General features: G+C 50.7%; 1 protein-coding gene and 1 long non-coding RNA gene across 3 annotated transcripts; one reads left to right on the forward strand and one right to left on the reverse strand.

Moving 5' to 3' along the window:
• The first annotated feature begins 159 nt into the window (after positions 1–159).
• On the forward strand, positions 160–26,554 carry LOC139790533 (uncharacterized). The gene is made up of 2 exons (XR_011723549.1): positions 160–436; positions 26,302–26,554. It is a non-coding gene; the product is annotated as an uncharacterized lncRNA (long non-coding RNA).
• LOC139790526 (olfactory receptor 14J1-like) lies at positions 1,701–8,853 on the reverse strand. Of its 2 annotated transcripts, XM_071732405.1 has the most exons (2): positions 7,918–8,853; positions 1,701–1,804 (listed from the first exon to the last, which is right to left on the reverse strand). In XM_071732405.1, the coding sequence occupies exons 1-2, from the start codon at positions 8,835–8,837 to the stop codon at positions 1,759–1,761; spliced, it is 966 nt and encodes a 321-aa protein (XP_071588506.1). In that variant the 5' UTR covers positions 8,838–8,853; the 3' UTR covers positions 1,701–1,758. The 2 variants fall into 2 exon arrangements, with proteins under 2 accessions (XP_071588506.1, XP_071588507.1); XM_071732406.1 differs by lacking the exon at positions 1,701–1,804 and having other exon boundaries at positions 7,798–8,853.
• Positions 26,555–27,020: the final 466 nt, after the last annotated feature.

Here is a 27,020-nt window from a genome sequence, read left to right on the forward strand (position 1 = left end):
TGTGGATGGGATTAAGAAGTGAGTTCCATGGGGACAGGGACAGGGTTGGCTTCAGTTGAGTGGGATCATGGAATCATGGAATGGGTTGGGTTGGAACTAGATGACCTTTAACCCTTCCAACCTAATCCATTACATGATTCCATGGTTCTGTGACACAGTCCCAGCCAGTTCCAGGCCTGGGAGTCTCCACAGCCACCACCAGGGTTTTGTGATGCAGGGTCTGGTGCCTGGACACCATTGTCATGGGGGTCTCCATGGTGACCCTGGGGGTATATAAGGGGTGTGGAGACCTGGGGTGCCCATATCTGGGAGAGCACCTCCCTCAGGAGTCAGCAGCTGCCCTGGGTGACCATGGAATGTCTGTGGCAGAAAATGCCCAAGATGTCCATGGAGAAGGAGGTGGAAGCCTGCTGCCAGCCCTCCACAAGACCCCAAGGTCAGTGACTGAAGGAAGGGCCAGACCAGAAGTTCCCCTGCAGGCTGTGGGGAGAGGGCAGCTGTCCCCTGCAGCCCATGGAGGAGCACGGAGGGGAAGATGTGGATCTGCAGCCCATGGAGGAGCACTCTGTACCAGGGTGACATCAGTTACTAACTGAAATACATTAAATTTTAGAAAAAAGTCATATTTGAGCAATGTGAGCATGGCTGGGGCAAGGGTCCGGAAGGTGAGATGCCTCTTGTCTCTCTGTGTCTAGATTTCTAGTGAGTTCCATGGGGACAGGGACAGGGTTGGCTTCAGTTGGGTGGGAGGTGTCCCTACCCATGCATGCAGGGGCTTGGAACAAGATGATCTTTAACCCTTCCAACTTGACCCATTCCATGATTCCATTTTTCTGTGACACAATCCCAGACAGTTCCAGGCCTGGGCTCTCGACAGCACCACCAGGGCTTTGTGATGGGGTAGGTGCAGTTTCTCAGCTGTTCCCTTTACAGCTGAGACCCAGCCCCGATGAGGAGCCATGACAGCATCTTCATATTCTCCTGCTGTTTTAATCCCATCACCCACAGCTGGTTCCATTTCTCCAGGAACCCATAACATCACTGATAGTGTCTGGTTAAATGGGGATGGTGCAGCATGCACAAACCTTTGCCTCACAGGCTGAGGGCATGGCATGTGATAACGATCTACAGTCTCATCATGGTATAGATCACATCTCGTACAGCCAAGTCTTTCAGATACCTGAGAGCTTTTCCAAGTGTGGCTGCTTTGACCTGTGGGCAGTCTATTTCCTCTTTATAGGGATATTTCCTGTGTGTATGAAATGTGTATCCTATGTGTATCTCCTAGGTGTGTGGAGTCGATATTTCAACTGGGCTTGAACTAATTAGCTTAAGCCCCAGGTTGGGCGCCAATAAATCTGTCAGGGTTTAATGCTGGGCTAGCAATTAACCGACAGAAGATCTCTATTAATGCCCCTCCCCACCCTGATAAAAAAGGAGAGAGAATTAGGGAGAGAGAATTATGGGTTGGAAAGTAAACTACACAGCTTTAATGAAACCCTAATGATAAAAAGGAAAAATTACTAAATATATATAAATATACAGAAAAATGGTAGCATGTTCATCCACCCTCACCCCCAATAACTCTCACATCACAACCAAGGCTTCAGGGCAGCCCTGGGAAAGTCCAGGCTGGACTCCTGGGGTCATCAGGTCTGGTTTAATCCCAGATCAGTTGAAGAGGTGACTGTGGGGTGATCATTGCCATCTGGAGTTCCTCCCTCCTTGTCCTTCAGTTTAAAGCCTTTTTAAAGCAGTTTAAAGAAGGAGATGCAGGCATGGACAGTGTAGGGCAGCCTGCAGGAGAGGAGGCCAAGGGCTCTGGAAGGCTGAAAGGCCCAACAGGACCAAGGGCTTTGTCACCTCAGACATGGCACCTGCCTCAACCACCAAGGTCTGCCAGGAGTAATTTTGTCCTGAGGCTCTGGACTTTCTTTCCCCTTCTTGGGGAGGTCAGGATGTGTCAGATTTTTTTTTTTTTTTTTTTGTAACTTATTTTCATACTCCACTTTCCCCAAGAAGAGTCCTGATTCACAACTGAGGGATGGGCTCTGCCTTCCCATTGCCTGGAGGTCAGAGTTTTGCTTCATTGCTTTATTAATAAATAAATAATGAAAAATCCTTGGCTTCAGAGACACCTTTACAGAGCCTTTGCCTCCCTGCAATCATGGCCTCCAGTGATCTGCTCTAACAAGGCCATGGGGAGGCTCTGGCAGCAATGGCCCTCAGTGGGGCCAATCAATGCTTCAAGGTACTTTCAGGTTCCATTCTGACTTCTGGAGCAGTTTGTTCATTCATCTCTCAGCACCTGAGGATCATGGACTCAGCACCAAACACACCCTGGGACTCACTGAAACACAGAGAGCACTAAAGGGCCATGGCTCTTTATGGGATATTCTTGACATCATCCAGACTTGTACAGCTAATTGGAGAGGTTTTCACTCTACAGTTAAGGAGGAATATTTCATACTGTGCTTAATGAAAATAGTTTGTAGAAGGTTTTTTTAACAGTATATTTTAAAAGATCATCTCATGATTTTAGAGAAGAGATGACAGAAGCTCCCTGAGGTCTGACACTGGGAGGGCTACTTTACTTCTCACCCCCCCAAACCCACGACTGCTTTCCTGTCCCACCTGGGACTTCCATCCCTGGTCCTTGCATCAGACTTCTCCTCTCCTCTCTGCAGCTGGAGGTTACAGCTCCACTGCACCACCTCCCACCTGCTCTCCTTAGAGAACTGACTGCACACGGGCACAGCAGGAGTTTTCCTTTGTGCCAGCCAAGAAAAGTCACACAGAGAAAGTGAAGAAGAAGAATCTGAGGAGAAATGGTTTAGAGAGACAGATGGGAAAAGAGAGCTGTGATCATCATGAGAGAGGTGGCTAAAGAGACAATCAGGCTGCTGAAAGACAGGCGAGCTTTGAACAACCTGCTGCTCAAAGCAGCACCCAGGGGAGAGGCATCTGAATGAACAAAGAGCAGGAGAAGGGGACAATTGGAGAGGAATGGGAATGGCCTTTGTCTGGACAGTCTGTGTCTGGAAAGGTGACTTTAGAAATGGTCACTGGATCACCAGCACCAGGCAGAAGTTTCTGTTGAGGCTCTGTACTTGGTTTGCTCCTTGCCCCTTCTTGGGGTATCCAGGAGGTGTTGTGCATTTTTCCTACAGTGTTTATTGCTCATTTTCACACCCCACTGCCCCCAGGAAGAGTCCTGACCCACAAGTGAGGGATGGGCTCTGGTTTCCCATTGCCTGGGTTTGTTAGTTTGGTCTGACTGATCCATAAAATAAATAGATAAATAAATACATAAACAAACAAACAAAGAAATACCTGTGGTTCAGAGCCACCTTTACAGAATCTTTTTTTCCTTCCTGTAATCGTGGCCTCCAGTGACCTTCTCTAACAAGTCTCTAGGGAGGCTTTGTCAGTAAAGGGACCCAATGGGGCCAATCAATACCTGAAGATAATTTGGATTTTTGTTTTGGCTTTAACTTCTTAAGAAGGTTTTTTTTTTGGTCTCCATTCAGCACCTGAGGATCATGGACTCAGTCCCACTGGCATCATTGGGCCCATTACAGCACTGAGCAGCCATGTTTCTCCCTCAGGTGGTTGTTTTTAGTGTTCAAGACTTCCACAGATAATTGAAGAGGTTCCAGTGTTGAGGAAGATTACAAAGAGCATCTAATAAAAAACACTGAACAGTTCTATGTTACTGGTTTTCAGTTTAGAAATGTATATTCAACTGGTATTGGTGCAGAGTGTCTCTGCAAGGGGCCTGGACAGTGGGGAAAAGCCTTCAAGGTCCATCACTCCTTGGAGAACATTGCTCCTCACCTCCCCAAACACAACATTGCTCTCATTGGCTCCCTGGGTAGGCTTTGGGATAATTTGCCCCCACCACCTTGTCATCATCACCTTGTCACCACCCCCTTGTCAGTGCCCCCACTGGTACCCTCCATCCAGCAGCTGCTGCTCGCTCAGCTCCCTCCTGTCCCCACGCTGCCACTTCATCCCCACCCACCCACCCCGCATGGCACCAGCATCATCGGGGTCTCTGCGGGGAGCCCCGAGCGCTGGCAGCGATTGTCCTGTCACACAATGAGGGGATGGGGGCAGCGGCAGCGAGCCCGTTCCTGCCCTGCCTGCAGGACACCTTCCCTTAGGGGCAGGAGGAGCAATGCATGACAAGTGTCCCTTTCCAAAAGCCCGCAGCAGCCTCTCTTTCCTACGGCAGCTGCTTTCTGCACTGCCATCAAGAACGCCCTGCAGGCTGCACTTTGCATTTCCCCCTCAGAAAGGGAATGCTCCTTCTTGGCATCACCCAGCACGCACACAATGTCCTGGCTTCGGAAGAAAACTCAACACAAAAAGGGGGGACACCCACTCCCACTGCCTCACGGGTGCCGGCCGTGCCCTCCGTGCCTCCCACCGGCCCTGGCCCCGCCGCATTGCTGGGTTTGCCCGGGGGCTCTGCAAGTGAAGAGGGGAAAGGGGGAGGTGGGGGCCAGGGAATCCAAATGAAAAGAGTCTCCAGCTGAGGCCAAGCAAAGCTCAGGCTGTCCCACCAGGCAGTGCTTTGGGGACCACACAGTGGTGGGGAAGTGATATCACGGTGCCAGGCGGAGGTGCGGATCGAGTGCCAGCTGCCAGCCAGAAGTCACAAGTGGTGGTGGTGACAAGGTGGCAGTGGGAAATTGCCCCTGTCCCTCCTAGGACCTGTGTGTCTTTTCCTCCCCTCAGACTTCTCCCCTGCAGCTGCAACTGGATGTTAGAGCTCCTTTGCACCAGCTCCCAAGCCATCTCCCTTAGAGAACTGCTGCACTCAGGCACAGCAGGACTTTCCCTCTGTGCAAGCAGAGAAAAGTGAAGGGGAAAGTTTCCTATACAATAAAATACACTCTGCAATCATCTGCTGGGCACAAACTCCTCTACAGACGTTACGTTTCTAGATGGGATAATCTGATGAGAAACGTTTGTCTAGCCTCAAAATGAAGATTTTTTTTGTTAGTAATGGTGTTGGTGTTAGAATCAGTATTAGTATTAACATTTAACTCTCTTTTACTTCAGCCATAAAACTTTTCATTTCTCAATCTATTGTTTTTTGTTTGTTTCTTTCTTTTCATATTGTTTTCCCCACCTGAATGACACAGGGACGTTAATGAGCTGCATGGTGCTCAGTGTCTGGCTGGAGTTCAACCACAACAGTCCTAATTTGGGCCCAACGTGGGGCACAAAGGGCTGATATAATGACAGATCTGATCAGACCATGTTAAAACAAATTAGTTATAATTATTCCCTATATGGGTTTAAGAGTTACTGGTCACTGTGTCTGTAGGTTTTGTCTCAGAGCTCACCAAAGCAAAGTTCCTACCAATAGTACAAATGCAGAAGCGGTGCTCAGATAAGATGAGATATCTTGGGGGCTCTACTTCTGCCTGTCTCTCTTCTCCTCTTCCCCTCCCTGTTTCTGTCTTCAAAGAGTGAAATACTCATCAAGTCACTGAATACTCCAGTTGGGAAGAGACCCCTGAGCATCATCTTGTCTGAGTGCCCTGCTCAAGGCAGGATGAACCAGATGAGGTTGCTCAAGGGCTCCCCCAGCCTGGCTTCATCCACAAAGGGGCTGAAAGTGCCTTTTGTCCAATCCCACAGGGGGGTTATAAAGAGAGAGAATATCATTTGATCAAGTGCTGGTCACTGAGGCACCATCACTGTCTGCCTGGATGACTTTGAATCACTGATTTCATGTGAACCTTATCATCTTGTGAACTTCCCACCCGCAACTTCCCCCAGGCCTTCAATCCAGACATCAAAAATTCTGGGTATTAAGGGAAAATTGTAGATGATATCAAAGGGTTTACTGAAGTCCAGGTGCACCCCATCCCTTTCTTTCCCCAATGCCCTTCTTTCTTCTTTCAGCAATCCCTTTTTTATCCTTCATCTGCCTGAAGTGCCCTGCAGGGTTTTTGGCCCCATCAGCATCTCAGGGACAGAGGTGATGCTGACCAGCAGGTAATTCTCCCCATCCCTCTTCCTGTCCTTCATGGCTGACAGAAATTCCCCTATCCAAGGTGCAGTTGATCTCTCAGGAGACACCTTCCAGTCCATGACTCTTACAGGGAAGGTGACAGCAAGCCCAGCACTGAAGACAAGATGTGGCCACCAGCAGGAAACACTCAAAGGTGCAAAGGTTCATAAAATAAAATAACTCTGAGGCCACTGTGGGCAGAGATGGTGTCCAGCAGCTGGGACAAGCTGGTGGACCTTGTTTGAAGGAAGGAGATCCCAGTGCTGCATTCAGGTGGCTTCCCAGGGGACGTTAGTGTCCAGGTGAATCATAGAATTGGCTGAGTTGGAAGGGACCTCAGAGATCATCAAGTCCAACCCTTGATCCACTCCCACTGCAGATCCCAGCCCATGGCACTGAGTGCCATATTCAGTCTCTTTTAAATATCCCCAGGGATGGAGAATCCACCCTTTCCCTGGGCAGCCCATTCCAATGTTTGATCACCCTCTCCACAAAGAAATTCTTTCTAATGTCCAACCTAAACCTCCCCTGGCACAACTTGAGCCCTCTTGTGCCCTCTTGTCTTGCTGAGAGTTGCCTGGGAAAAGAGCCAACCCCTCCCCGGCTCCAACCTCCTTTCAGGGAGTTGTAGAGAGTGATGAGGTCTCCCCTGAGCCTCCTCTTCTCCAGCCTGAACACCCCCAGCTCCCTCAGCCTCTCCTTATAGGATCTGTGCTCGGGTGAAGTGACCTGAGGACACGGTCTGTGCCACTGACCTTCATGGCACCCCTGGGAAGAGCTGGTGCTGTTTGTGCTCCCACAGAGCCTTCTCCCTGCTGAGCACCTCTGGGCTGGCCTGGCCACCCATCCCTGCACCCTGTCCCCAGGCTGCCCCCCGCCCCGAGCTGGGGGTGCTGCTCTGCAGAGCACGGGGCTGGGGTGCCCAGGGCTGACTCTGTTCATGGGCTGTGCTGGTCAAGCTGGGAGGCAGACCCAGCTGATGGTGCTCACTGACACTGACCACCTCCCACACAAGCTCTTGGGTGCCCATGGAGGGTGCTCAGAGGGGCCCTGCCTGATTCCACTGCCATGGGCTCTCTTTATTGCACAACAGTCACCATCCCTGAGGGCTCTGGACACCAAAGAAGTGACAAAGGAACCAGCCCTAAGTCCCCAAACCCCCACCTGGGACCATGATGGCATCAGAGGGAGCCCCCAGAGAAAGCAGCAGAGCAACAATCTCTGCAGAGTCGACTCCTTGGGCAGCTTCTTGAGAGCAAGTGTGGAAGAAGAGCTGAGCTGAGGAGATCCCCTGTGATGATGGAAGGGCTGTTCTGGAGGCCAGCTCTGTCCCAGCAGTGCCCGTGCCCTGTCCCTGCCTGCGGGCACAGGACTGTCACACCACAGGGCTGTGACCAAGCTGCCAGAGCACTCAGGCCTTACCCAAGGGTGCAGAAGGAGACTGTGGAGCTGGAAAGGGGACAGCTTGGAAAAGATCAAGCGCTGGTGCTCCCGGGCAGTGCCCTTGTGCCAGGACTCTTTCCCCTCCACCTCTGCACACAGGCACTGCCCTGCAGCTCCAGAGAGGGTCTCAAAGGAAGGGCCTCAGGCAAACATTCACTGGAAGGTTCTTTATTGTGTTTAAACACACAGAGAACACATTTCCTCTGTGAAAATCTCCTGGGTAAATAATACATGGAGATGTCAATGATGAGAAAGGACACAAGCAATGACATTACTCTGTAGGCAATAGTTTAAAAATGAAAGCAGAGAAAAATCCCAATCCAAATAACCAGTATCTACAACAAAATTCAGTAAAACTTCCCTGAAGACTGGTTGGGCTTCTAGTTTGTAACATTACGAGAGACATGAAGATGAAGCCAATCATTTTGACCCTTTTGAAAAATCATCTAGATATGAGTTTCTTCAGGGCATTCTTGAGCTCCTGGTTCCTCATGCTGTAGATGAGGGGGTTCGCTGCTGGAGGAACCACCGAGTACAGAAATGACAGCACAAGGTCCAAGGACAGGGAAGAGATGGAAGGGGGCTTCAGGTAGGCAAAGATGCCAGTGCTGACAAACAGGGAGACCACGGCCAGGTGAGGGAGGCACGTGGAAAAGGCTTTGTGTCTTCCCTGCTCAGAGGGGATCCTCAGCACAGCCCTGAAAATCTCCACATATGATACCACTATGAAAACAAAACAGCCAAAAATTAAAAAAGAACTTAATGCAAGAAGACAAATTTCCCTGGTGTAATCAGAGCGTGAGCAGGAGAGCTTGAGGATCTGGGGGATTTCACAGAAGAACTGGTCCAGGGCATTGCCCTGGCAGAGGGGCAGGGAAAATGTATTGGCTGTGTGCAGCAGAGAATAGAGAAACCCAGAGCCCCAGGCAGCTGCTGCCATGTGGACACAAGCTCTGCTGCCCAGGAGGGTCCCGTAGTGCAGGGGTTTGCAGATGGCCACGTAGCGGTCGTAGGACATGATCGTCAGGAGAGAAAGCTCTCCTGAGATGAAGAAGACAAAGAAGAAGAGCTGTGCAGCACATGCCTTGTAGGAGATGTCCGTGTTGTGCCAGAGGGAATTGGCCATGGCTTTGGGCAGAGTGGTGGAGATGGATCCCAGGTCGAGGAGGGAGAGGTTGAGGAGGAAGAAGTACATGGGGGTGTGGAGGTGGTGGTCACAGGCGATGGTGGTGATGATGAGGCCGTTGCCCAGGAGGGCAGCCAGGTAGATGCCCAGGAAGAGCCAGAAGTGCAAGAGCTGCAGCTCCCGCCTCTCTGCAAATGCCAGGAGGAGGAACTGCCTGATGGAGCTGCTGTTGGACATTGGATGCCACTATGGATAGAGACCTTCTTGTGGAAAAAAAAAAAAAAAAAAAAAAAAAAAAGGAAGTTAGGGCAGTGTTGCTTAAAAAAACATGATTAAATTTCTCCTAGAGACACACAAACAGTTCCTCCCATTTCATGAACACCTTTGGAATATCCCTTTCAAACACCCTGGCTTGTCCTGGCTGAATGTCCATAAAGGAGCAGGAGGGGTCTGTGCGTCTCTACAGCAATTGGTGAAAAGGAGCAGGAGGGGATCTCAGATTAAATCCTCTCGTGACATTCAGGAGCTGTACATCATTGTCACCCCAAAGCACCACCAGACTGCAGAGCAGAGTTGATGGGATTCAGCATGGTTTGCTCTGGAAAAATTTCTCAAAAACCCATGAAGAAACTTTTAATGCAGAAGCCCCTGGCATTTTTGCTGCTCTGCAAGTGAAACCCTGAGGGTGCTGAGAGGCAAAGGGACTGTCCCTTAGTGCAGAGTGAGGACAGCCGCTCTGTCCATCAGTCCTGCTCTCACCTGCACAAAGAGGCAAAGACCCTTAAGATGGGGTATCCTGATGGGAGGGCTGGCTGACCCTCATCCCCACACGCTGCAGTCCTCACAGCCCCAAATCTCAGGTGCTTTGGATGCTTTTCCTTCATGGACACAGGAGCAGGACAGGACCTGCAGCATCAGTGTCTGAGCTGCACCCAAATCCTCACCCCCCAGCCCAGCAAAAAGAAGGGGAAGAACAAGGGCAGCAGCAGCAGGGGCAAGAGGGGAACCTGCCAAAGTTCTGCTGCCAAGATTGTCGGGACATGGAGACACGGGCAGAGACTCCAGCATTTCTCCTCTCTGGTGTGTAGGGGGGGCTGCTGGAAGGATGCTCAGAATTCAGTGCCCATGATCTGAAGGGCTGGGGAACTGTGCTGTGTGACAGAGAGCAGGGTTTAGCTCTAGGGAGGGCAGCAGCTCTGCAGGGGATGGCTGGGAGGTGCAGGAATCCCCCCTGCCATCATCTTCCAGGCAGCAGCTCCCTCTCCATCCCTGCCCATCTCTGCTGCCTGCAGCTCTTTCTCTCTCCCCAGCTCTCCTCCCTGTCAGTGCTCACAGCCCCCATCCCACCCCCTGAGTGCTCAGCTCTGCCCTGCAGACCCCTCCTGGCAGCAGCAGGACCTGTCCAGGGGCATCTCTGGCTGTGCAGGGGCTCAGGAGCAGCTCAGACAAGGGATGAAGAGAACTGGGGTCTGTGAGCCTTCTGCAGAGTGCAGAAAGAGCTTTCCATGCCCTGGAGAGACAAGTGGAAGCAGAGCCTGAGGAGAGCCCAGAGTGGAGCAGCAAAGCCCTGCCCTGAAGGGACTCCTGAAAAGTCCCCTCAGAAATCTTCTGGGCAGCAGCTGGAGCTGTGAGCAGCCCTGAGCAATTCACCCCTCTCTCAGCAGCACCAGGAGCCTGCCCTGTGCTCCCTGTCTCCTGCCAGCCACAGCTTCTGCCAGCACCAGGGAGCTCCCCGGGCAGGCTGAGAGCTGCCCCTGGCAGGCAGGCAGGCAGGCAGCAGAGTCCCTGCCCCAGCACACAGCCCCTGGGCTGCAGGACCCTGCTCTGAAGGACAGCCCTGGCCACCCCTGCCTGCACACACCCCCTCCCTCCTCTTCACAATTCCCCTTCCACCTCCAGCCCCTTCCCCCCTTCCAGCTCCCAGCACCTCTGGCTCTGCAGCTTGAGGAGATGCCTCCAGACACTGCACCAGCTTCACTGCCCTGCACCAGACACTCACCATGGCAGAAGCTGGGAAGATTTCTCTCTCCCCCAGCCCAGGCAGCTCTCAGCTCTCCTCCCAGCCCAGGCTGCCTTTCTCCTCTCTCTCCCTCCTCTCTCTGCCCTGCCCTGCTGCCTGCAGGCAGTGCCCTCAGCCCTGCTGCGCTCTGCAGAGGAGCTGCTCCTGCCCAGAGCTCTCTCTCTGCAGCACTCTCTGCTTGCCAGCAGCTCTCTCAGGCTCAGGAGCCCAGCCCAGCAGCACAGGACCAGCGCCAGACTTTGCCACTTGCTCAACTCTCTCGGGGCTCCCTCCAGCTCTCCCTGGGGCTCCCCAGGAACCCAATGGGACACACACTGAAGTCATGGCTCATGTCCCCTCCCTCCCTCCTTTCCAGCACAGCCACTTCCCCTCTCGAGACACAACCTCTGCTTCTCCCACTCTCCCACTGGACACCCAGGCAGTGCCAGGGGGAATCTCCTTTCCCTCCTCTTCCCCTGCAAGCCACGGGTGACACTGGAGGTGCCAGGGCTGGTCCCAGACCTGTGTGGGTCCCCAGCTCCAGCCCCTCAATGTCCTTCTTGTTGTGAGGGGCCCAGGACTGACCCCAGATTCGAGGTGCAGCCTCACCAGTGATGAGTACAGGGGAGCAATCAGCTCCCTGGTCCTGCTGCCCACACTATTTCTGGTGCAGCCCAGGATGCTGGTGCCCTTCTGGGACACCTATTCACATTCTGTTCTATGTTCAGTCAGCTGTCAACCAGCAACCCAAAGTCCTTCTCTGCCAGGCAGCTTTCCAGCAACCCCTCCCCATGTCTTTAGCATTTGCTGGAATTGTTTTGACCCAAAATGCAGGACCTGGCACATGGTCTGGTACTGCCTCAAAGAGTTACCTCAGTCCATTGACCCAGCCTGTCCAGGTACCTCTGTAGAACCTTTCTAGTCTCTTGCAGATCCACACTCCCACCCATCTGCAAAGTGCCTGAGGGTGCACTCACCCCTTGTCCAGATCATTGGTAAAGAGATTGAAGCAGAGCAGTCCCAGCACCCTGGGGAACACCACTGGTGAGCGGCCACCAGCTGGACTGAGCTTCACTCACCACAATTCTTTGGGCCCAGACATCAGCCAGGGTTTGACCCACTGAAGAGGCCACTGCTCTAGGCCAGAGGTAACCAGTTTCTCCATAAAGATTTTTGTGGACAAAACCATTGAAATCTTTACTAAAGTCAAGGTAGTCAACATCCTCCACTTTTCCCTCATTCAATCAGTGGTCACCTTGTCATAGAAGGAGATCAGGTTGGTCAAGCAGTCCCTGCCTTTCATAAACCCATGCTGTCTGTCCCCCATCTCCTGGCTGTCCTGCACATGCTGTGTAATGGCTCTCAGACCATCTGCTCCATCCCCTGCCCTGGCACTGGTCAAGCTGACAGGCCTGTATCTCCCTGGATCCTCCTTTTGGCCCTTCTTGTAGGTGGGCATGACAGCTGTCAGTCTCCATTCCACTGACACCTCCCCAGTCAGCCAGGACTGCTGATAAATGATGTCAAGAGGCTTGGTGAGCACTTCTGCCAGCTCCCTCAGTACCTTTGTGTGGGTCCCATCTGGCCCCAAAGACTTGTGTGTGTCTGGGTGGTGCAGGAGGTCACTGACCATCTCCCCTTGGATCATGGGGGCTCCATTCTGCTCCCTGTCCCTGTCTGCCAGCTCAGGGGACTGGGTACCCCAGGAACAACTGCTAATACTGCTGAAGCCTGGGACAAAGAAGGCATTAAGTACCTCAGCCTTCTCCTCACCCTTGGCCGCTGATTCTTCATGATATCCAATAAAGGATGAGGATTCTTCTTCACCCTCCTTTTGTTGCTAACGTGTTCACAGAAACATTGATTATATTCCTCAATGGCAGCATCCAGATCAATTTCACACTGTGTTTGGCCATTGTAATTTTTTCCCTCTGTAGCCTCCTGACATCTTTGTAGTCTCCCTGAGTGTCTTGCTCCTTTTTCCAAAGGCCACAAACTCTCCTTTTTTAGATGAGTTTTTACCAGATCTCTCTGTTCAGCCAGGCTGGGCATCTTTCCCCACCAGTTCATCTTACAGCACATGGGGCCATCTGATCTTTCACCTTTAAGAGTTTCTTCTTCAGCACTGTCCAGACTTCCTGAAATCCCTTGCCCTTCAGGACTGCCTCCCAAGGGATTTCTCCACCAGACTCTGAAAGAGGCCAAAATTTGCCTGCCAAACCTCCAAGGTGACAGTTCTGCTGACCTTCCTCCTTACTTCTCCAGGGGTCAGTTTTTTGACCAAGACTGGGTTTACAGGAGACCAGGCTTCCTAACAAGGGATGGGAAGAGATTATCCCACAGAGGTAAAAGGGGTTTAGGACAGGAGATAGCAGGGCTAATTAGCAGAGCTTTAAACGAGGTATGAAGGGGACCAGGGGTGAAAGTGGGGTCACTGGAGAGGAGCCTGAATGTGACCTAGCAGTACCTGGGGGAGAAGGGTGTGCAAGCAAGGGCTCCCAGTCAGGAGTTGGTGTGAGGTTATGGGCTATGGGAATATTGGAGTATAATCAGGATGTGACTTGGGCTTCTCCCAGACAAAAGGAGGCCCAGCTGAGGTGCATCTACACCAATGCACAGAGCATGGGCAACAGAGAGGACGAGATGGAAGCCATTGCACAGCAGGACAGCTGTGATGTAGTTGTCACCACAGAAATGTGGTGGGATGACTGTCACAGCTGGAACACTGCAGTGGATGGATAGAAGCTCTTCAGAAGAGACATGAAAGGAAGGAGAGCTGGTGGTGTGGCTCTGTATGTTAGGGAATGTTTTGACTCTATGGAGCTTGGTTCCAGGGATGACAAAGTTGAGAGTTTATGGTTAAGGACTAAGGGGAATGGCAAGTAAGGGAGATCTTGTATTTGGAGTCTGTTTCAGACCCCCCAACCAGGACAAGGAGGCAGATGACCCCCCATCACCTGATAGATGTAGAAGGGAACAGGATACCAAGAGATGAGGAAATGACTGAAGTACTTCTTTGCCTCAGTCTTTAGTAGCAGGGACAGTTATATTCAGGGATTCAACTCCCTGGGCTAGGGGACAGGGACCAGGAGCAGAGAGATCCCCCCAAAATCCAGAAGGAGATGGTCAGTGTCCTGCTGCACCATGAGGATGAACATAAATCTGTGTGACTGGATGGGATGCACCCAAGAGTGCTGAAAGAGCTGGTGGCAGTGCTTGCCAAGCCCCTTTCCATCGCTGATCAGCAGTCCTGGTTCACTGGAGAGACACCAGAAGCCTGGAAATCTGCTGATGTAATCCCCATATATCAGAAGGGACAGAAGGAGGATCGGGGGAACTACAGAGCTGTCAGTTTGACCTCAGTCCCAGGGAGGTTGATGGAGCAGATCATCCTGGTTGAATGGCCGTGCCCAAAGAGTTGTGGTCAATGGAGTTAAATCCAGCTGGTGGGGGGTCACGAGTGGTGTCCCGCAGGGCTCAGTGCTGGGGCTGCTCCTCTTGAACATCTTTATCAAGGACCTAGCTGAGGGGATAGAGTGCACCCTGAGTAAATCTGCAGGTGACACTAAGCTGGGTGGAAGTGTTGATGTGCCTGAGGGTAGGGAGGCTCTGCAGAGGGATCTGGACAGGCTTGGTGGATGGGCCAAGGCCAAGTGCATGAGTTTCACTAAGGCCAAATGTTGGGTCCTGCACTTGGGCCACACCAAGCCCAGCAGCACTACAGGCTTGGGGAGGAGTGGCTGGAGAGCTGCCCAGCAGAGAGGGACCTGAGAGTGCTGATTGTCAGCAGCTGAACATGAGCCAGCAGTGTGCCCAGGTGGCCAAGAAGGCCACCACCATCCTGGCCTGATTCAGGAAGAGTGTGACCAGCAGGAGCAGGGAGGTGATCTTACCCTTGTCCTCAGCCTTGGTGAGGCTGCACCTCGAGCACTGTGTGCAGTTTTGGGCACCACAGGATAGGAAGGACATGGAGGTGCTGGAGAGGGTGCAGAGAAGGGCAACCAAGATGATCAGGGGGCTGGAGAACAGGACTTATGAGGAGAGGCTGAGGGAACTGGGGTTGATCAGCTTAGGGAAGAGGAGGCTGAGGGGAGACCTCATTGCTCTCTACAACTACCTCAAAGGAGATGGTAGTGAGACAGACACTGGGCTCTTCTCTCTTGTGACCAGTGACAGGACAAGAATAAATGGGTTAAAGCTAAACCAGGGGAGGTTCAGGTTAGATAATAGGAAAAACTTCTTCACAGAAAGAGTGGTTCAGCATTGGAACAGGCTGCCCAGGGAGGTGGTGTGGGCACCATCCCTGGAGGTGTTCAAAAGAAAGGTAGATGAAGAGCTGCAGTGGGTGGTTTAATGGTAAGGGGTTGTATGGTGGACAGCTGGACTCAACAATCTTATAGGTCTTTCCAACTGTGATGATTCTGTGATTCTAGGGGGGGAGATGTCTATTACTTCACAGTCAATGAGCTCAAGATGGCCTCCAACCATCACATCAACCACAAGTCCTTCTGTGTTGGCCAACACCAGGTTCATTGCGGTGTCTTCTCTGATTGGTTGTCTCACAAGATGTGTCAGGAAGGTCTCTTCCACACTCGAGGAACCTCCAGAGCTGTTCCCTCTCTGCTGTGCTGTATTTCCAGAAGACACCTGGGAAGGTGAAGTGAGAACAAGGTCTCAGCTATTGCAGTTATACTTCATCTGCCTCTTCATCTTTGATGGGTCCTCTAGAGCCTCTAGAGCCTCCTCATGTTGGTTCCTACTAATAGGACTGTACATGTTTTGACATCCCCAAAATAGAAGAAATTTTTGAAAAATCAACTACTGTAATTAGAAAGAGGGAGAATGAAAGATCAGGAATTATGTCCCCTCCATAAAAGAGAAAAAGGAAAAAGTGTAATTATAAATCATGTCCAGGAGACGACATCCAAAGAAGGGAGATGTCTCCTGCATGGGTTTTTCATAAGAGAAATGGTGAAAACTGTAATTACTAACAGTCTGCAGGAGGTGGCACATGAAGTACAGAGGAGATTTTTGTGCTGGCTGCAGGTGTCAGGTCAGTGTCACCATCAGTGCCACAAAGAACAGCCCAATGGTGCCCTTGAGCAGGTTCCAGAGCTGACAGCCAGCAAAAGAAGAAGAGAAGAAGGTGTGACATCCAACAGCTCTAAAAAAGCTCTGAGACCAAACCAACCAACATGGTGACCCAGCAATGTTCTTTTTAATCCTCCTCCACACAGAAACCTCTCCAATTCGCTGTGTAAGTCTTGAACACTAAAAACACCACAGGGTAAGACATGGCTGCTCAGTACTGTAATGGGCTCCATGGTGCCAGTGGGACTGAGTCCGTGATCCACAGGTACTTATAGGAGACTGAAAAAACCATAGAAGGAATAATTATAACTAATCTCTTTTACATGTGCTGATCAGATCTGTTGTTATTTCAGCACTTTGTGCCCCACGTTGGGCCCAAATAAAAACTGTGGTGGTTGAACACGAGCCAGACACTGAGAACCACACAGCTGTTCACTCACACACCACAAGTGTGAGCTAAAAACATTTTAATTATTGAAGTAGGATAAAATTAAATATATATATTCAGTAATTCTAATGCTAGTTCTATGAATAAAATGAAATAATATGGAAACTTTATTGTTTCACTATACTCTGCTTGCAAAGAGGGAAACTCCTGCTGTGCCTGAGTGCAGCAGTTCTCTAAGGGAGATGGGTTGGGAGCTGGTGCAAAGGAGCTGTAACATCCAGCTGCAGGCTGCAGAGGAGATGTCTGATGGGAGGAAAAGACACACGGGACGTAGAAAGGACAGAGACAATTTGCCACCTCAACCTTGCTACCACCACCACCTTGTCACCAGAACTTGTCACCTCTGGCTGGCAGCTGGCACTCATTCAGTCCCTCCACCTGGCACTGTGCTGCTGCTCCCCCACCCCTATGATACCCCCAGAGCAGTGCCTGGTGGGACAGCCTGACCTTTGCTTGGCCTCAGCTGGAGACTCTTTTCATTTGGATTCCCTGGCCCCCACCTCCCCCTTTCCCCTCTTCACTTGCAGAGCCCCCGGGCAAACCCAGCAATGCGGCGGGGCCAGGGCCGGTGGGAGGCACGGAGGGCACGGCCGGCACCCGTGAGGCAGTGGGAGTGGGTGTCCCCCCTTTTTGTGTTGAGTTTTCTTCCGAAGCCAGGACATTGTGTGCGTGCTGGGTGATGCCAAGAAGGAGCATTCCCTTTCTGAGGGGGAAATGCAAAGTGCAGCCTGCAGGGCGTTCTTGATGGCAGTGCAGAAAGCAGCTGCCGTAGGAAAGAGAGGCTGCTGCGGGCTTTTGGAAAGGGACACTTGTCATGCATTGCTCCTCCTGCCCCTAAGGGAAGGTGTCCTGCAGGCAGGGCAGGAACGGGCTCGCTGCCGCTGCCCCCATCCCCTCATTGTGTGACAGGACAATCGCTGCCAGCGCTCGGGGCTCCCCGCAGAGACCCCGATGATGCTGGTGCCATGCGGGGTGGGTGGGTGGGGATGAAGTGGCAGTGTGGGGACAGGAGGGAGCTGAGCGAGCAGCAGCTGCTGGATGGAGGGTACAAGTAGGGGAACTGACAAGGGGGTGGTGACAAGGTGGTGGGGGCAAATTATCCCAGAGGCTTCCCAGGGAGCCAATGAGAGCAATGTTGTGTTTGGGGAGGTGAGGAGCAATGTTCTCCATGGAGTGATGGACCTTGAAGGCTTTTCCTCACTGTCCAGGCCCCTTGCAGAGACATTCTGCAACAATACCAGTTGAATATACATTTCTAAACTGAAAAAAAGTGAAATAGAACTTTTAAAAAAAATTCTCCTTTTAATCTTCCTCCACACTGGAACCTCTCTGATGAGCTGTGTGAGTCTTGAACACTATAAACAACACAGGATAAGACATGGCTGCTCGGTACTGTAATGGGCCCCACAGTGCCAGAGGGACTGAGTCCATGATCCTCAGGTAGTGACTAGAGACCAAAAAAAAAAAAGCTTCTAAGGAGTCAAAGCCAAAATAAAAACAAAAATTATCTTCAAATATTGATTGGCTCCATTGGGTCCCATTACTGACAAAACCTCCCCAGAGACTTGTTAGAGAAGGTCACTGGAGGCCATGATTGCAGGGAGACAAAGGTTCTGTAAAGGTGGCTCTGAAGCAACAGGTATTTCTTTATTTATATATTTATTTACATTATGGATCAGTCAGGCCAAACTCTGAACCCCAGGCAATGGGAAATCAGAGTCCATCCCTCACTTGTGGGTCAGAATTCTTCCTGGGGGCAGTGGGGTGTGAAGATGAGCAATAAAAACTGTAGGAAAAATGCACAACACCTTCAAAGTACCTGAAGAAGGGGCAAGGAGCAAACCAAGTGCAGAGCCTCAACAGAAACTTCTGCCTGGTGGTGGTGATCCAGTGACCATTTCTAAAGTCACCTTTCCAGACACAGACTGTCCAGACAAAGGCCATTCCCATTCCTCTCCAATTGTCCCCTTCTCCTGCTCTTTGTTCATTCAGATGCCTCTCCCCTGGGTGCTGCTTTGAGCAGCAGGTTGTTCAAAGCTCGCCTGTCTTTCAGCAGCCTGATTGTCTCTTTAGCCACCTCTCTCATGATGATCACAGCTCTCTTTTCCCATCTGTCTCTCTAAACCCTTTCTCCTCAGATTCTTCTTCACTTTCTCTGTGTGACTTTTCTTGGCTGGCACAAAGGAAAACTCCTGCTGTGCCCGTGTGCAGTCAGTTCTCTGAGGAGAGCAGGTGGGAGGTGGTGCAGTGGAGCTGTAACCTCCAGCTGCAGAGAGGAGAGGAGAAGTCTGATGCAAGGACCAGGGATGGAAGCCCCAGGTGGGACAGGAAAGGAATCGTGGGGTTGGGGGGTGAGAAGTAAAGTTGTCCTCCCAGTGTCAGACCACAGGGAGCTTCTGTCATCTCTTCCCTAAAATGAAAATCATGAGATGATCTTTTAAAATATAATGTTAAAAAAAACTTCCACAAACTATTTTCGTTAAGCACAGAATAAAAAGTCTTGAAGATGTGAAGAATATCCCTTGGAGAGCCATGGCCCTTTAGTGCTCTCTCTATTTCAGTGAGCCCCAGGGTGTGTTTGGTGCTGAGTCCATGATCCTCAGGTGCTGAGAGATGAATGAACAAACTGCTCCAGAAGTCAGAATGGAACCTGAAAGTACCTTGAAGCATTGATTGGCCCCACTGAGGGCCATTGCTGCCAGAGCCTCCCCATGGCCTTGTTAGAGCAGATCACTGGAGGCCATGATTGCAGGGAGGAAAAGGCTCTGTAAAGGTGGCTTTAATTTAGGTTTTTTTTTAAGCAGTGAGGCCACTCTCTGAACCCCAGGCAATGGGATGGCAGAGGTCATCCCTCACTTGTGGGACCCAACTCTTCCTGGGAACAGTGGAGTAAGAAAATGAGTAATAAAAAAATTTTCTGACATATCCTGACCTCTCCAAGAAGGGGAAAGAAAGTCCAAAGCCTCAGGAAAAAATGACTCCTGGTCGTGGTGTTTGAGGCAGATGCCATGTCTGAGGTGACAAAGCCCTTAGTCCTGTTGGGCCTTTCATCCTTCCAGAGCCCTTGGCCACCTCTCCTGCAGGCTGCCCTACACTGTCCATGCCTGCAGCTCCTTCTTTAAACTGCTTTAGAAAGGCTTTAAAAAGAAGGACAAGGAGGGAGGAACTCAAGATGTCAATGATCACCCCACCATCACCACTACAGCTGATCTGGGATTAAACCAGACCTGATGACCCCAGGAGTCCAGCCTGGACTTTCCCAGGGCTGCCCTGAAGCCTTGGTTCTGACGAGAGAGTTATTGGGGGTGAGGGAGGAAGAACATGGTACCATTTTTCTGTATATTTGTGTATATGTAGTAATTTTCCCATTTTATCATTACTGTTCCATTAAAGCTGTGTAGTTTAGTTTCCAACCCATAAGTCTCTTTCCCTTATTCTCTGTCCTTTCTTTATCAGGGTGGGGAGGAGCATTAATTGTTAATAGAGCGCTTCTGCCATTTGGTTAATTGTCAGCCCAGCATTAAACCCTGAAAGATTCATTGGAGCCAAACGTGGAGCCTAAAATTATTATTTAAAGCCCAGTTGAAATTTCAACTCATTTATATGAATAGTTTGAATTTTGACTTCAGTTGGAGGATACCCAGATGGCTCCGCTGAGTGGGAATCCAACTATTTTCTCTAGAAACTTCACAGGGTTGGAAATTAAACCAATCCTGCTGTACCTTTGGTACTCAGGGCATGTGATCTGTGGCTTTTTATCTGGGATTAGTGTTGCCCTGTGGTTCATTCTTGATAAAAGCAGCTTACTAATTGTACTTATGATACGGTCTTCAACAGTGTGGTACATGGTACAGTGATTTTACACACACCTAGGAGATACACATAGGATACACATTTCATACACACAGGAAATATCCCTATAAAGAGGAAATAGACTGCCCACAGGTCAAAGCAGCCACACTTGGAAAAGCTCTCAGGTATCTGAAAGAATTGGCTGTACGAGATGTGATCTATACCATGATGAGACTGTAGATCCTTATCACATGCCATGCCCTCAGCCTGTGAGGCAAAGGTTTGTGCATGCTGCACCATCCCCATTTAACCAGACACTATCAGTGATGTTATGGGTTCCTGGAGAAATGGAACCAGCTGTGGGTGATGGGATTAAAACAGCAGGAGAATATGAAGATGCTGTCATGGCTCCTCATCGGGGCTGGGTCTCAGCTGTAAAGGGAACAGCTGAGAAACTGCACCTACCCCATCACAAAGCCCTGGGGGTGCTCTCGAGAGCCCAGGCCTGGAACTGTCTGGGATTGTGTCACAGAATCATGGAATCATGGAATGGGTTGGAAGGGTTAAAGATCATCTTGTTCCAACCCCCTGCATGCATGGGTAGGGACACCCTCCCACCCAACTGAAGCCAACCCTGTCCCTGTCCCCATGGAACTCACTAGAAAGCCAGACACAGAGAGACAAAACCATCTCACCTTCCTGACCCTTGCCCCAGCCATGCTCACATTGCTCAAATATGACTTTTTTCTAAAATTTAATGTATTTCAGTTAGTAACTGATGTCACCCTGGTACAGAGTGCTCCTCCATGGGCTGCAGATCCACATCTGCCCCTCCGTGCTCCTCCATGGGCTGCAGGGGACAGCTGCCCTCTCCCCACAGCCTGCAGGGGAACTTCTGGTCTGGCCCTTCCTTCAGTCACTGACCTTGGGGTCTTGTGGAGGGCTGGCAGCAGGCTTCCACCTCCTTCTCCATGGACATCTTGGGCATTTTCTGCCACAGACATTCCATGGTCACCCAGGGCAGCTGCTGACTCCTGAGGAAGGTGCTCTCCCAGATATGGGCACCCCAGGTCTCCACACCCCTTATATACCCCCAGGGTCACCATGGAGACCCCCATGACAATGGTGTCCAGGCACCAGGCCCTGCATCACAAAGCCCTGGTGGTGGCTGTGGAGACTCCCAGGCCTGGAACTGGCTGGGACTGTGTCACAGAACCATGGAATCATGGAATGGGTTGGGTTGGAAGGGTTAAAGGTCATCTAGTTCCAACCCAACCCATTCCAGGATTCCATGATCCCACTCAACTGAAGCCAACCCTGCCCCTGTCCCCATGGAACTCACTTCTTAATCCCATCCACAGCATCAGCCTCACTCAGCAGTGGTGTCTCTTGGAGCTGCTCCAGGATGAGTTTTCCGTGCTTCTCATTCTCCACGATCCTACAGATCATTCCCATGACCCTCCAGATCATTCTGAATCACAGAATACCTCAGGCTGGAAGAGACCCCTGAGCATCTCCTTGTCTGAGTGCCCTGCTCAAGGCAGGATGAACCAGATGAGGTTGCTCAAGGGCTTCCCCAGCGTGGCTTCATCCACAAAGGGGCTGAAAGTGCCTTTTGTCCCACCCCACAGGGGGATTATAAAGACAGCAAACAGTGTTGGCACAAGTTCTGGACACTGAGGCACCGTCACTGCTTGCCAGGAGGACTTTGGATCCCTGATGGCACTGTGACCCTCATCATCTCGTGAACTTCCCACCCACCACATCACCCACCTCTTCAATCCAGACATCACCAGTCTGGCTACAACAGGACAATGGTAGAGCATGGCAAAGGGCTTGCTAAAGGCCAGGTGCACCCCATGCCTTTCTGTCCCCTGCCCACTCTGCTTCAGCAATCCCCTCTTTGTCCTTCACCTGCCTGGAACATTTCTCATTTCCATGGTTTTCCTTTTCTCCCAGTCCCAGGGTCAACAAGTATCTGTGTGTGCTGAGGGGGAGAGGCTGTGGTGTCTGCAGCAGGAGCAGCAGCAGCCTTGGCTTTCTCAACAGCAGCAGTGTCTGTGGGCAGCAGCTGCAAAGACAGCAAAAGTACAAGGCTGAAAATTACCTTTATCCTGCCCCAAACCAGGACACACCTGGGTTGATTTTTAGCCGTACCTTACACTAAGCAGAGGTCTGCAGAAATAAAATGATATCCTCTTAACTTCAGAATGACAGTGTGCTACGGTGTGACATAAAGAGATATTCCATAGATACAGGAAACACAAACCAGCAAATAGACTGGAAAACCTGCTGATGAGGTCCTTTGTTCCAGCTGCTGACCACCAAGGGATGGATGCTCTCTGCTTGGCTGTGGGACCCGCTGGGAACAGGACTCCCCCAGAGATTTCTCTGCAGGGACCAAATGCTTCCACCCAAAGTATTCAGGAGTGAATTCTTTTCTCCAGAAGAGCCCTTCATGGCAAAGCTGTCTGTGCCTTAGAGCTTCCTGCCTGTTTCTTGAAGAGCTGCTCTCTCTGGGGATATCCAAATTCCTCTTTCTGTCTGACAAATAGGAAAGTCCTGTCCCCCTCTGCAGGATGTGTCTGTCGGGTGCTGGTCAGGCTGCAGAAGTCATTCTGTGCAGAGGCAGCACAAGTTTTGAGTGGATCCCCAAAGGGAGATGGTAAGATGAGTGTTTGCTGCTGTGAGTTGTGTCTGAAGGAAAGGGAGCAGATCAGAGGGCTCGGTGTGGAGCCCCGTGTGACAGCTCTAGAGCAGAGCTGCCATGAAGGCTCTTTTAGAATGAGGCTCTGAAACTTGAGTGGCATCAGGAAGCACTGGGAAGAAATCCACTGTCCATGTGCTTTCCTTAGGAAAATGAACCCTCTGGCCCACAGCATGGAACTGGAGCTGAGCTCTGGCACTCCAAACTGAGCCCTGCCAGACAGGCAGCAAAGGACATGAGCACATTGCTGGTGCCCAAGTGATTTCTGGAGCAGTCTTTCTACTTCCAAGGCCCTTTCTGCACTCTTGAAAAGCAGGCTATGGTTTTTGCTTCAGAAATATGGGGTTTTTTTCTATTCCATTTCAGAAAGCAGGTGTGCAGAAACTGAAAAAGGGTAAAGAGGAGCACGTTTGTTAACAGCAAGAAATAAGGGCGAGAGACTGATGAAAATTTTAAAACCAAAATCCAAATCAATTTATCGATAAAAATTACAAAAGAGGAGAGGGTGGGGAGGGCAGGGGAGGGAAGAAAAGGAAAGGGAAGGGAGGGGAAAGGTGGGGGGGGGATAGAGGGGGGGAATGGGAGAGGGGGAATGGGAGAGGGAGGGAAAAATGGGGAGGAAAAAAGGGGGGGAAAAAAGGGGCGGATAAAAGGGGCGGATAAAAGGGGCGGATAAAAGGGGCGGATAAAAGGGGCGGAAAAAAGGGGCGGAAAAAAGGGGCAGAAAAAAGGGGGGGAAAAAAGGGGGGGAAAAAAGGGGGGGAAAAAAGGGGGGGAAAAGGGGGGGAAAAAGGGGGGGAAAAAGGGGGGGAAAAAGGGGGAAAAAAAGAGGGGAAAAAAGGGGAGGAAAAAAGGGGGGAAAAAAAGGGGGGAAAAAAGGGGGGAAAAAAAGGGGGGGAAAAAAGGGGGGGAAAAAAGGGGGGGAAAAAAGGGGGGGAAAAAAGGGGGGGAAAAAAGGGGGGGAAAAAAGGGGGGGAAAAAAGGGGGGGAAAAAAGGGGGGGAAAAAAGGGGAGAAAAAGAGGGGTAGAAAGAGGGGGTAGAAAAGGGGGGTAGAAAATGTGGGGAAAAAAGGTGGGGAGAAAAGGTGGGGAGAAAAGGTGGGGAGAAAAGGTGGGGAGAAAAGGTGGGGAGAAAAGGGGGGGAGAAAAGGGGGGGAGAAAAGGGGGAGAGAAAAGGGGGGGAGAAAAGGGGGGGAGAAAAGGGGGGGAGAAAAGGGGGGAGAAAAGGGGGGGGGAAAAGGGGGAGGGAAAAGGGGGGGGGAAAAGGGGGGGGGAAAACGGGGGGAGAAAAGGGGGGGAAAGGGGGGGGGAAAGGGGGGGGGAAAGGGGGGGGGAAAGGGGGGGGGAAAGGGAGGGAGAAAAGGGGGGGGAAAGGGGGGGGAAAAGGGGGGGAAAAGGGGGGAAAAAGGGGGGAAAAAGGGGGGAAAAAGGGGGGAAAAAGGGGGGAAAAAGGGGGGAAAAAGGGGGGGGAAAAGTGGGGGGGAAAAGTGGGGGGGAAAAGTGGGGGGGAAAAGTGGGGGGGAAAAGTAGGGGAAAAAGGGTAGGAAAAGGGGGGGAAAAGGGGGGGAAAAGGGGGGAAAAGGGGGGAAAAGGGGGGGAAAAGGAGAGGAGAAGGAGAGGAGAAGGAGAGGAGAAGGAGAGGAGAAGGAGAGGAGAAGGAGAGGAGAAGGGGGAGGGGGAGGGGAAAGAAGGAAGGTGAGTGGGGAAATGATGGGGAAGGGGAAAGAGGAAAGAGGGAGGGAAAAGGGGAAGGAGAAAGGGAAAAAGAAAGGGGAAGCAGAAAGGGGAATAAGGGAACAGATAAAGGGGATGGAGAAAGAGAAAGGGGGAGAGGGGAAAAGGGGGAAAGGGCGGAAGGGGAAAAGGTGAGAAGGGGAAAAGGAAGAAAGGGGGAAAAGGGGGAAAGAGGAAAAGGGGGAAAAGGAAGAAAGGCGGGAAAGGCGGGAAAGGCGGGAAAGGGGGGAAAGGGGGGAAAGGGGGGAAAGGGGGGAAAGGGGGGAAAGGGGGGAAAGGGGGGAAAGGGGGGAAAGGGGGGAAAGGGGGGAAAGGGGGGAAAGGGGGGAAAGGAGAGAGGGAGAGGACTACACAGGAGAGGAGTGGAGAGGAGAGGGGGAAGGAAGACGAAGAAAGGGGAGAGGGGGAAGGAAGGGGAAGGGAGAGGGAGAGGGAGGGAGAGAAAGGAGAGGGAGAGGGAAAGGGGGGAGGAAGGGAATGGGAGAGGAGGGAAAAGGGAAGGGGGAGAGAGAAAGGACTACGCATCAAAAAACCACCAGGGAAGGGCAACAGGGCTGTCATCCATCCAACAGACTAAGAACATTTATTCAGACTGACAGAAACATATTTTCATCTCTTCTGATCCATCACAAGATATGGAATAAGCTCCCAAAGATATAGTTTAAAGTTCATCAGTGTCTGGGGAGAAAAGAGACAAGATTCCTGGTGTTACTTTTACAGGAGAGAGGGGCAAAGAGGTCACTGTCAGAACATTACGGCTACGAAGCCAGAGCTGAACACTCTCTGTGATTAAAAGCAGACAGCAACAGAAGGAAATTGGCTCAGGGGCTTCCTGCTTTGAAACAGCACCAGTCACTGCAAAGCTGTGACTCTGGAGTAATCAGTACAAAATAGGTGCAGTTCCTCCTGGGACATCTGGCCTCACATCACAGAACATGTTTGATGCCATGGATGACAAACATTCAACTCCCCTGACGACTGCCTGAACACTACTGAGTGATCTTTCCCTAAAGAAAGGAGAACTTTTGTCACTGATCAGCCTCTTCTTGCCTATTCAAATAAAAAGACTGCAACAGAGGAGCTACAAACACAAGCAATGAGTAAGGGAAAGCACAGACCAAGAACTGACAGCAGAGGGTGTGTGTTATGGGTCAGTGCTGAAGGCAATCACTGGAAACTTGGTTTGGTGGTTTTTTTCAGGCAGCTGCTTAAAGCTCTACAAAGCATTTTGTAAGCAGAAAGTTTCCATGTTCAAGTAAGTGTAAAGCTAGCAGAAAAAACCCTGTGCTTAGCACAGGAACTAAACAGCTTTCAAGATGTTGTTTTCAAGAGTGAGGAGCAATCATCTTTTTACTTACTCTAACATGACACATTACCATGTCCAGCTTCTTCAGAGACAAATTCATCCTGTTCCTGCCTGTACTAGAATTATACAGAAAACACACCATTAACATTGTGCAATATTAAACTTCTAAAACATTCTTCCAATCCACACAAAACCAGGCAAAAACCCCAAGGGCCAAAGAAGTGAGGCCATAAACCAGCAGAGTGGAGGGAAGGGCCCTCTCTCCAGGACTAAAGGGAGAGCAGTGACCAAATTCACAGCTCCTCCAGGAGTACCCCATAAAAACCCAAATGCCTCCTACACACAGTGGATCTCCCACACTGAGGTATAAAGTGAGATTTGTGGCAGATTTATTTATTATAGTCATACATCCTAGATAAGAAAATTTAATTTAAAGCTTAGCTCGGAACATCCTATGGCATCATCTTTGGGTTTCTGGACACTCCTGGAAAACAGCCCTCAAAACCCAAACTTTTCACCCCTAGCACACCTAGATGTTGTGTTGGGATGAGGAGGAGTTACACCATGAGTAATCCCTGCAAATGAGCTGTAAGTTTAGGCTAAAAAGCACAACCTTGCATACAGATGCTCTTCAGCAGTAGCTGAGGATGGGATTTCAAAATGTTTACCTTGTCTGCAGAAGAGGAAATCCTGTTCATCAGTGGTTCTGCTCCTCTGGGTGAACTGGGGATGCTTCCTACTGGACTTCTGTTCAGAACCAGACTGGTGCCAGGATGTCCCAGGTGAGTTGAATGGTGAACTGGATTTGCAGCCACTTCCACGTGTGTTCTTTTATCTTCCACGAAGCTTTCTGTTGGCTTTTCCTATTTTTTTTTTTCCCACCAGTTCTGAAATATTCAGACACAAAGAATTATCTCTGGCAGGAACCAGGAACAGTAGAGGGGATTAGGAACGACCAAACCCGACAGTCCCTCCTTTCCTCCAGCCACCCACCCAACTACCATCTCCCAAAGGAACCTTTGTTTTTGGCACTAGGAATACAAAGTTTTTCCCAGGGGAAAAGCATTGACAGCACTCCTGGAGTTCTTCCCCCTCTTCCCTCTTAAAGAAACTGAAAAATGAAGAATAAGGTGGTTATCTGACACATGCAGGTATTCACCTCACTCAAACACTCTGGGGTTGAGAGGAAGAAAGAAATGGAATTTTAAAGCACTCTTCACATCACTATTCAGACAAAGAGCACACCAGTGTCTAATTCCTCAACAGGACTAGTTCCTGTTTTCCAGAAAATAAAAATTAACAAAATGGGTACAGCAACTTTTAAATCTTTGCTCTGCCTGGGA

This window comes from Heliangelus exortis (assembly GCF_036169615.1).
Source record: "Heliangelus exortis chromosome W unlocalized genomic scaffold, bHelExo1.hap1 SUPER_W_unloc_1, whole genome shotgun sequence".
NCBI lineage: Eukaryota > Metazoa > Chordata > Aves > Apodiformes > Trochilidae > Heliangelus > Heliangelus exortis.

Coding starts and splice junctions, on each gene's coding strand:
- LOC139790526 (XM_071732405.1), bottom strand. CDS start 8,837: ATGTCCAACAGCAGCTCCATCAGGCAGTTCCTCCTCCTGGCATTTGCA. Junction 1,805..7,917: donor AAGAAACTCATATCTAGATG/ATTTTTCAAAAG, acceptor TTGGCCTCCTCT/CCTGCAGGCTGCCCTACACT.